At 40.9% G+C, this 11,135-nt stretch overlaps 1 protein-coding gene across 1 annotated transcript; it reads left to right on the forward strand.

Moving 5' to 3' along the window:
* Positions 1-1,490: 1,490 nt before the first annotated feature.
* Positions 1,491-5,123, forward strand: LOC149816950 (uncharacterized). Its single transcript, XM_089987513.1, has 2 exons — positions 1,491-1,998; positions 4,463-5,123. The coding sequence occupies exons 1-2, from the start codon at positions 1,686-1,688 to the stop codon at positions 5,032-5,034; spliced, it is 885 nt and encodes a 294-aa protein (XP_089843639.1). The 5' UTR covers positions 1,491-1,685; the 3' UTR covers positions 5,035-5,123.
* The last annotated feature ends 6,012 nt before the right edge of the window (positions 5,124-11,135 follow it).

The following is an 11,135-nucleotide window of genomic DNA, read 5'->3' on the forward strand; positions in this document are numbered from 1 at the left end:
ATATGAAAATTTCAATATAATAAATTTTTTTTCTCTCATTTTCAAGGTTATCTACTTGGAACAGAAAATTACAAACACAAAAATTGGTCCTAATTGGGTAATGCCTTTTCTAGACCTGGCTCTGAACCTGACTACGTAGGGGAACATGGGGGCTGGATATGGATCAAGAACTGCTTGGGTCTGATTGACTACACGTATCATCTTGTACAGAATTCAGAGTCATACTCACTATTACTTGCTTGAGAGATCAAATATCAATATTCACTACTTAATCAGACGTGAAACGGGTCATATTATGGAAACCCATTACTGAATGCGGATCCGTCTGGTTATTTATGTATCCTAATCATACATCAGCATGCAATCGGGTCACATTTAGAATCAAATCATAAAATCGATTCTGTCTGGATTAATTAATTGAACGTGAATTTCTTTGCTGAATCAGACTAATGGATGCCGGTCTGTGGGAAATCTGACCAAGTCCTGTACCAAAGGGACGCAAATGGGTCAAGTCATGATTGCTTATTAAGTTGGGTCTGCTTTTAGATCCAGGTCCGACTGGGTTCCATGTCCATGCACAGGGACACATTCGCCATTCTCTAAAAGGTTACGGCCCTTCTCGTCATTCAACCATCAAAGGAACGAGTAAAAGAAAACACCAGAAAAAGCAAAAACCAAAAGAAAGGAAGTCAAAGTATTCCTCCATATGAACGCGTCCGTCCCGGTCCAACTAAGTCGGCAATGCGCCGACCCTCTGGGATTCGAGCCTGACCCGACTTTTACCACAAATAAATGCCCAACAAAAATGAGAAAACGTAGAATTTTTTTCTCCCCTTTCTTGTCGCTAATTATGACAAAAAATTAGTGTCGTGTTTGCTATAAAGGGTATTACTGTTACTAGGGGTGGCAATGGAGTCTGGTCGGGGGATCAAAATACCTCAACACTAACACGACCAGTTTATTAAACGGGTTGGATGTGGCAAACACGAACACGACCCATTTATTAAACGGGTAACCCAACATAACCTGTTTAATAAACGGGTCGGGTCGACATGACACAATTACATGACACGGTGACCCGTTTATTAAACGGGTCATCCCGATAACATAGACATGATAACCGCACAGGTGCACATTTCGTGTAAACGGGTTGACCCGATAACATAGACACGATAAAAGAAAGTTAATATATGTATAAACGGGTTGCTGGTTGACCCGCCCGCCTAACCCGTTTATTAAACGGGACAAACGGGTTGGCATACCCCTAACACGAACACGACCCGTTTAATAAACGGGTTAGGTGGGTCAACCCGTTTAAGCCAAACCCTAACCCGGTTAAGAAGCCGGTTGGCGGGTAGGGTCAGATTTTGCCACCCCTAACTGGTACGTTTTTTAATGCATGGGTCGGGTTTTGTGTTATGTTCGAAGCAAGGTGGATTATTTGAATTCACGAAAGCTATAAAAGTAGCCGTTGTGCGACTATTTCCATTCTTGATCATCCATATCTGTTTACCTTGACTTCCCGCCGCCAGCATCATCACCCTCATTAAGTGGATTGTATTTGTACGAAAGTGGCGGGAGAGCAGGATTCCGGCGAAGACTGGCAGAGGATCCCCGCCGGATGGGCTGACGAAGAGGCCGATCAGGCGGACGTGGTGGCGCCACCGCCGAAAGCGACGGAGGAGATGCGGTTCCCCCTGTTCGGCAGCGAGCAGGAGATGTTCTTGATGGTCTCGGCGCTGACCCGAGTCGTCTCCGGCGAGACGCCTCCGCCGGTGCGCCCGGACTGGTTCCCTCCACGGTTCCGGACAGCATCAATGGAGGCTGGGAGCTCAGTTTACGGCATGAAGCGGCAGCAAGAGGAGTTTCCGGCGGGGGAGGCGGCGATGCCGGACTTATCAGCGGTGCCGTTCAGGCCGTTCAAGGTGGAAGCGGAGGAGATGGGGCGTTCCTCATCCCTCCCCGCGCAATTCCTGCCTTCTTCTTCCTCCTCTCAAGGTAAGTGTTTGAATTGGCGGTGTTAGTCCCTTTCATGGCAAAAGAGTACCTACAGCTCCCCATGGTCTTCTCCTATTTGTCCTGCTTCATCTCGTTATAAGAGAAGAGAGAGGACTTAGGACTTAGTGGTGGCTGATATATTGTGATGGAAAGACCTAGATGTCCTAGAATTTTATGGTGGTAGGTACTGTGATGTCGTGTTAGCGCATGCAGAGCCATTTTCTCTTATTCGATTAACAAGTGAATGTGCATCTAGCCATTTACATGTCCGTTTTCTCTGATTCGATTCTTTGGGTGATTCTGCAAGATGTTGGTCATGCCAGTTGCCCAATTGTTTGGTTTTCTCTTTTGGGGGTCATATGATCACATGATTCTGGATTCAAGGTGAGCCACTTACATGCTAAAGGTGTTAGCTTGAAGCATCCTAGAGAGAGAGAGAGAGAGAGAGAGAGAGAGAGAGAGAGAGAGAGAGAGAGAGAGAGAGAGAGAGACTGTATCATGCCAAATGTTATCATATAACCTATTGCATCTTATCATGTAGATCCAATCCAAAAAAAATGTTATGTAGATTATTAACGCGTTCTAAGTTATACATGTGATTTAGACACTGGGCATGACGAGAAAATATTGGCTACCATGGAGGCGTAGCATAGTCTTCACATTTCTTTGGATTATTTTTTAATCAAATCTTACGGATATGATCTATATGGTTTGTGTGGTTAAAAACATGCTTTAAATAGTTTCATGATATTGTATTAATAGATTTCATCAGACTACTAAATTCTACCATCCACAATGCATCGAAGATCATACTTTTACGTTAAAACCACTTGAATCAAAGTGCATTCTCTGATAAATAAACCATGCTGAACACATTTGTGAGGTCAAATAATGCTCGTACTTATGCGGTCCAATATTTTCTAGTGTTGAATGAAACCTAAGAAGCTTAATCTAAAAAGGGATGAACCTATGATAAGACTGTACATTGTTTAGAAGCACATTTCATTTTTAGTTGCGTACCCTGTTTGTTAGCATCTTCCATGTTTCTCATTAAAAACATGAAGTCCGCTTCTTCTTCACTGGACCAGGGATATGGGAATAGGTCATTTTCTGTCTGGAGTAAAAACAAGGACACGTATACGCGTTTTCATAATTTCGTAACTTTCCGGTGCCTACGTACTTCATCCCGACCATCCATTCTATAATAAAGTAGAGTCCTTATGATAGTCGAATAGTTGAAGGACCCCTTGGTTTCTTTCATTCTTTGGCTAAGGACCATTACTAGAGGAGTCACATAGGGCTTCCAATCACAACTCAAGAAGATAAGATCTGTCAAATCACTTTAAGTGATCAGTCCTATAGTCCTTGTGCAAATTATGAGTCCCATGAAAAAGTTAAAGATGACATCATCATTTGCAGCGTAACGGTGACCATTGATCACCGTAATAGACAGTGAGGATGTCAAATCACTTTCTCAATGTGATTTGGCAGATCAACTGATCTGCTATACCATTCAAGCAAACCAAGGAAAACATTTTTCTGCGCACATGCTTGTCTTGAAAGGATATGTGTACCTACTTTTGGGTATCGATTCCAAATCCGACCTACTATTAGTCTTCTTCTGAAAGCCCCAAACCAAACCGATCTCTCTCTTCTACCTGATTAAAAGAGTTTGGTAAAGAAACCAACTTCAAGAGCCCACGTTTTTTCAAAGCTTAGAAAGAATCCCATCAATTACATCTGTATGTTTTCAGCATAGGTATCAGTCCTGAATCGTCGGGCCACCGAATTCAGCTATATCGGACAGATACCAATATTCAATTGAATCGTTCTGTATTGGCCCAAAAATATTATGTGTCAATTATATCGGCTCAAAAAAACCATTAAAATACTTTTTAATTAATATTTAAAAAGTACTTTTAAATATTTTTTTACATTTATTAAAGATAGGCGATTAGGCCTGCAGCGTATCCAATTTGTGCCGATCCCCACTGATACTGATAGCATTCGTCTCACACACACAATAAAAAACAGGAGCAAAGAAGGAGAATCCGACGCATGAATGCTGAACAGACCCATTCAATTTTGTCGAAAAAGTTAAATGATCTCATCACCATTATTATTATTACCGATAAGACTGACCATTGTTTCTGTTGTTCATTAAAATTTGGATCAAATTAAAGTAGCCTGTTCTTATCACCACAACTAACTATGAGAGAGAGAGCAAAAAGACAAAAAACACAAAAAAGCTTTCTGCCATCCTAAGCTTCTCCAAACTTCATTTTTACATCATTGCCACCTGCCTCATCAATTTCGTTACCAGCATACGACTACCATTAATTGTTACAACCAAACCATCATTTCTTGCAAATACGTTTTTTTTTTATCTTGGTTTCCTCCATCAGCTCGATTTCGATTTCTAAAGAGAAAAGTAACTGATCATTTTGTGGTGGTCTTTGCTTAGGGGAGGAGAGCACGAGGAGCTCGGCGAGCGCGGAGGAGGCGTCAGGAGGAGGGGAGCAGAGGAGGAGGTACAGAGGGGTGAGGCAGAGGCCGTGGGGCAAGTGGGCGGCGGAGATTAGGGACCCCCACAAGGCCGCCCGCGTCTGGCTCGGCACCTTCGACACCGCCGAGGCCGCCGCCCGAGCCTACGACGAGGCCGCCCTCCGCTTCAGGGGCAACCGCGCCAAGCTCAACTTCCCGGAGAACGTCCGCCTCCTCCCTCCTCACCCGGCCTTTCTTTCTTCTTCCACCACCACCATTACCACCGCCTCAGCCAACCCTTCTCCGGCTGTGACGAGCTTCGGCGACGACTACCTGCAGTACTTCCGGCTGCTGCAGATCCCGGGGGCACCCAACCGGCCTCAGAGCCTCCTGGATCAGTACCTGTTCTCCATCACCGGAGGCTCCGCCTCGACCTCCGCCTCGACCTCCGCCGCTCCTCATGGTGGTTCTGTTCAGACTCCGGCGCCTGAAGAGAGTTTCCCGACGACTTCTTTGTCCGGACCGCCCTGGTTCCCCTCGACTTCCGGCTAATACTTTTTCAGTTTTCCTTCTCTCTGTGCTCTCGTTTTCCTCCTTTTTCTTTTTCTTTTTTAATGGCGGGATTGATTTTAGCAGAAGGGTTGAGGGCAAAAATGAAAATACAGAAAGATGAATCTGCCTTAATGTTCCTGTCCTCACGTTCTGCCAGTGGCATTCGGCGTAATTAATGTGCGAATATTCGACGTAAAAGTACTGCTTTGTGTTGGCTGAATTCCGTACGGGAGAAGATTTGTGTTGGTGACGTGTAACGGATGATCAAACGTGGGGTGGGGTGGGGTGTCCAGCGTGAGAAGCCTGATTCGGGAGGGGATCCTGTGTTTTCTTCCTAAGACAATTCGTGTGTTTCGGAGTACACGGGGAAATACCTTGAGACTCATGATAATTCATATACCAATGTTACTCATGATGATTTTATAATATAAATAACATATAAAAAAGATAGATATGCGTTTTGGCTGAAATGTCTTCCCAAAAGATAGATATGAGTTCCACAAAAATATCTTCTTGTTCAATTTCAACTTTCCGTCTTGGTTTTTAGCTTATGTTACAACACATTGTTGCCTTCTCGTTCTGCCTTATGTTATAAAACATTTTTGAGTTCGTTCTTACCTTACGAAGATAACTATAAATTGATCGACTGGTTCGATCATTGGTGGGCGTCATAGAGAGATTTGTCGGCCATCTATTTTTACAGTATTCTTTTATTCTTCATTTTCGTTAGGCAGTATGGAAAAAACAATGATGCACAAACATTCAAACAAATGCCATTAAGGCATCGTGAGTACCTTTCCATGTCATCATGCTATTGTTGAAGAACGTATGTCACCGTGAGTGCCATTAAGGCATTGTTTTGTTATTGCAGGTGGATGTTGGCTTTTTGACGGTTGGAAAATTAAAAATATTTGTAGGACACTGAGACCTATTGACAAAAATGCTTGGTTACATATACTAGGAAGGGTCTCTACCCCATCCAGTATCGTCCATTCACTCAGTATATGCAATGTATCATAAATCACGATTATAGTAACATATTACAGATTTGTGAGATATTGTTTTGTTTGTTAATATCGATTTGTAAGCTATTATCACTACAAGAAAATACGTTGTTAGCGACGGACTTTAGCGACGGAAGTATTCCGTCGCTAGTTAGCGACGGATTAACGAGCGAAAAAATATGTCGATATAATGAATGAAGTTTACAAAAATAGCAACGAAATATATTCCGTCGCAACATCCGTCGCTAATTAGCGATGGATTTTGCGACATATTGTTTTGTCGTAACGCCCATAACATTTGGCGACGACGTTTGTGACAAAAGATTTTCTGTCGCTAATTAGCGACGGAATTGGCGACGAACTATATTCCGTCGATACTTTCGTAAATTTGATTTACGTTGGCTTAGCGACAGAATTAATCCATAGCTAATTTTCGAATAACCCTAATCCCAGACAACTTTTCCTTTTCTTCTTTCGCTACTCCCGCTCCCGTCGTTTGCCCGTTCCGGTCGTTTGCCCGCTCCCGCCGTTCGCCCACTCCCATCGTTCGCCGATCCCACCGTCAGCAGGCCCCGCCGTTCGCCGCCGCCCAGAGACAGGTAAACGAGGGGGTCGACCCCCCCCCCCGCATTTTTCGGCAGGCGGTCGACCCCCTGCTTTTTCCGGCAGGGAGTCGACCCCTTGCTATTCCGACAGGGGGTTGACCCCGGCACGGGCTTAACCCCTTGCCGGAACAAGCAGGGGGTTAACCCATTGCCTGTTCCGGGGGTTAACCCCTTGCCAGAACAGGCAGGGGGTTAACCCCCTGCCGGAACAGCAGGGGGTTTCCGGCAAAGGGTCGACCCCCTGCCTGTTCCGGCATGGGTTCGACCCTCTACATGTTCCGGCAGGGTTTAACCCCCTGTCGGAACAGGCAGGGGGTCGACCCCCTGCCAGAACAGGGGGTCACTTAACCCCCTATGTTCTGTAAGGGGGTTAACCCCTTATGTTCCGTAAGGGGGTCGACCCCCTGCCGGAACAGCAGGGGAGTCGACCTCCCTGTCGGAACAACCTCTTTTTGTTTTTGTGGTGACTTCATTTTAAAACAATATTTTTTTGTGTAGATTTTTCAATGGAACCAGCTTGTGCTCAACCACCTGTGGTAAGTAAGTGACAAAAACAATGCAAATCGGGTAAATACCCATGGTGAGTAAGTGATGCAAGCGTATCACATGTTATTTAATTTATTAGATGTAACACTTTATTGTTCACACACTCACTTAGTTGTTGATATTTAGGGTTGCTTTGTTGGAGTTCGGAGATCATGCTGAGCATGATTTCAATGTATGAATATGAAAGTGTTCTTATTTTTGGAGTACGGAGTCCATGCTAGACATGATAGTAGTTAGTAAAATATTGAAGTGTGTTTGCTGCAGGTACTTGTTTGTCATTTGTTTGATATGAATGATTATGATGTATTGCAATGTTTGATATAATTGTATTCATGCTTGCATTTAGTTACTTTCAATTTGATTATGACTTCCATGTAAAATTGTATAATGAAAGCATGCTTCAAATGATTGTATCGTGTCATTAATAGTTTGCACATGAAAATATTAAGTTATCAATGAAATTCCACTAGAGGGGGGGGGGGTGAATAGTGAAATATGATAATGATCGATAAAATAAAATAATTAAGCAATAAGGCACAACACATAAAACACAGAAGTTATACTGGTTCGGTCAATATCCAGACCTACATCCAGTCCCCAAGCAAACCACTTGAGATTCCACTATAACATCCGAGTTACCGGATAAATAGTACAACACCCTCTTCCCAAGAGGTCTTCTTCTCTCAACAGAGAAGGGGCACACCCTCTTCCCAAGAGGTCTTCTTCTCTCAACAGAGAAGGGCAACACCCTCTTTCACAGAGGTCTACTTCTTTAAACAAAGAAGGAGTACAGTGAATAAACAGAGTTACAATACTTCCTATAGAACCTTCAGAATGATATGAATGCACGAATGAAGGATTCTAAGAATGTTCTGTTTGTCACTCAGAGGATACTCTTTGTCAAAGAGTTGGACTTGACTTTTTCTCTTTTCTTTCTTTTTCTTTTTCTCTTTCTTTTTCAAGGCTCTCTTTTCAAATCACGAATAGAATATTTTTCTCTTTGTAAGCTCACACATCTATTTCATTCCTCTCTCTTGAATAGTTTATGTGTGTGTGTTTATATAGCTTATAAAAAGTAGTCGTTACATTTTGGAATTGTAACTTTTTGAAATATGAAATGTTATGTCTTTTCAACAATATCTTTTAGAGAAGATCGAGAATACCTTTTTCCAGAAGAGTAAGATAGAGGGTACACTAGTCGTTGTATTGTTTTTAAGTAATACATATTTTATGTAAAAAGTCTATTTCTTACAATAGTACATTGAACGTTGGGTTGTAGTTTTGTTTTTATTCTAATTAATGATTTGAGGTACATTAGTACTTCTTTGCTTTAAATGAGTGTAAGTACTATGAGTGTTTTGAGATATTTATTTGTACATAGTCATGTCAAGTGTTTTCTTTATGTTGTGTATTTCAAAGTCTCCAGAGAGAATGAGGACCAAAAGGAAGGTCGACATTATTTGAGAAGGATATTTAACAAGGATTTATTACAGAAGGCATTTAATGCTTTGTAATGATGACTTCAAGTAAGTCGACATTCTATGGTTATGAGAAAAAGTAACTAGAGTCCTTTTAAAGAAAAACATATTTTATTTGTTTTTCTTTTGTGTAGCCGATTTATGTTTTTGTCTTCTTCTTGTATTAAGAAACATTTCATAAAAGAAGATAACTAAAAAAATATATTTTATTTGTTTTTCTTATGTAGTCGATTTTATGTTTTTGTCTTCTTCCTAAAAAATATTTCATTAAAGAAGATAACTAAAGTCTTTTCAAAAACATATTTTATTTGTTTTTCTTATGTAGCCGATTTTATGTTGTCTTGTATATAGTGTAAGGTATAATGACAAAATGTCTTTTTCATAAAAGGTTGTAAGAAGGTACAATTATTATATGACAAAATATCTTTTTCATAAAAGGTTGTAAGAAGGTACAATTATTAGTTTTCCAAAAAGAAGCTTTTTGAAACTATCGTATACTTTTATGATATAGTATGTATGAATGAGTATGTAATATGCAAAATGCAAGTTCCTGAAGGTTCTGTTACATATGACTTTAAAGAGAAAAAAATCTTCATCTTGAGGTAGCCGATTTCTTCATTTGAGCTTTAGGAAAGCATGGCTCATCAAGCTTTTTCTTCAAGGAGTATGATTGCATCATAGTTGTACTTGAACAGGAAGTCTCCATCCTTATTAGGTGAGATATCCTTGCATCAAATACTCGTTAGATTTAAGGCAAAACATATTCAGTCATAATATAACATTATTTCAAGAGAACATATTATCATATCATACAAAATCAAATAAGACAGTGTATCATATTATGTGACATCAAAACCGAATTTCTCAACATTCTCCCCCTTTTTGATGATGACAAAATATGCTCCCCCTGTCAAAAAGACATTATGCATAGAAATAATAATATGATAAAAAAGGTGAAATAATGTTTAAAGAGACAGGTTTTCTCCCCCTTTGTCATGGACAAAAAGGAGGGATCAGAGTAATAAAAAAAATTATTACAGACCGAAAGTATTTAATAAGTTATTACAGACCAAATATAATAATAAAAAATGAGTCTATCTCGAAGGTGGAGAAGGTGAAGTTGTCCGGTTGGCACGATTCCGCTTGCGAGTCTGCTGTAACAGGCCTTGATTACGAAGGATTCGATCTTGAGTTTGCTCGATATCCATCATAGCAGAAAAGTAATTGAAGGAGGACATTGGATATGCTTCATCAGAGCCGGGCATGTGCAGGGACCTTAGATTGAAGGTGGTAGCATCGAGGACGTGAGAGGGTCGGAGGATGACTTCGTTGTGAAGTGGTACTTGGAAGTATTTGAGAATGGGAGTTATAAAACACCCAAAAAGAAGAGGCTCAAATTTCTGATAACGAATAAAAAGGTCGAAAATAATGGATGACCAATTTATCGAAAGAGAAGAAAGGATTGCGTAGATAAGAAGAGAGATTTTTCGAGGAACTAATACCTGGCGGGGATGCTTGGGATAGAGGTTGTGGAGAAGAATCTGGGCAAGTAGCTGAGCTTGAGGTTGGAGATTCTTCATGTGCCACGGAAGTTGGTAGCAGTTGGTGCAAAGAAGTATTTTTCGAAGTACTGATCGGTCGATTGGTACTATGGCGTTAAGGTCGGTACCGGTGGAAGGTAGATTTAGAATTCTACCTAGGTCGGAAGCATTGAAAATCATCAGCTGTCCTCGGACTTTGCTGGTGATTGAGGTTTGTTCATGATCAGAAGAGAAGTTGGTATAAAACAGTCGGACTAGTTCAGGATAATAGGCGGCTGGGGATGAAGATCCTATGAGAGGTTTGAGTTCGAGGAGATAGGTGTCTAAGTCGAAGAACATGAAGTCGTCAAAGTTGATCAATTTTCCTTCATGAATGGGGCGAGAGCAGAGTGAGGTGTAGGTGTGAAACAAATCAGGATACCTTAGATCGGCGGAGGTGATCACATTGGTAGAGGAGGAAGCCATTTTCGAGTGTCTTGAAAATAAAGCACTAGGAGAGAAAGGAGCTAGAACCGAGAGAAAATTTGTATAAGGATAGAAAAGTTCGAATGGAATGGTAAGAGATGAACCAATTGATTAAATAGAAGGAAGAAAATAATTGTTGATATGAAATGAGGAAATGCGTGAGTTGTAAAATAAGAGACTTGTGAATGACAAATCAAATCAATTTTGGAAGAAAGTGTATTATATTAGCATAGATATTAAGAAGGACATAGTTTCGAAATAATTTTTCTATATATGTAACAAATTTACTATGGGCAATCTTGTTGGATAGTGAGAAGAGTCATGAATTGAGTATGGAGTGTCAAGAGTTTTTAAAGTTTTTCGTGAAGATTATGAAGAATAGAGAGTGAATAATGGCCTAATAAGAACAAACAACTTTTTCAAGAATTTACTTTATGTGAAAGCATTCCAAAATCGTGAAGA

The sequence above is a fragment of the Nuphar pumila genome, chromosome 14, assembly GCF_984573655.1.
Source record: "Nuphar pumila chromosome 14, dmNupPumi1.hap1.1, whole genome shotgun sequence".
NCBI lineage: Eukaryota > Viridiplantae > Streptophyta > Magnoliopsida > Nymphaeales > Nymphaeaceae > Nuphar > Nuphar pumila.

Excerpts from the sequence above, each read along its gene's own strand:
- LOC149816950 (XM_089987513.1), top strand. The coding sequence starts at position 1,686 with ATGCGGTTCCCCCTGTTCGGCAGCGAGCAGGAGATGTTCTTGATGGTC. Across the intron at positions 1,999-4,462 it reads TTCTTCTTCCTCCTCTCAAG|GGGAGGAGAGCACGAGGAGC; the intron begins GTAAGTGTTTGA and ends GTCTTTGCTTAG.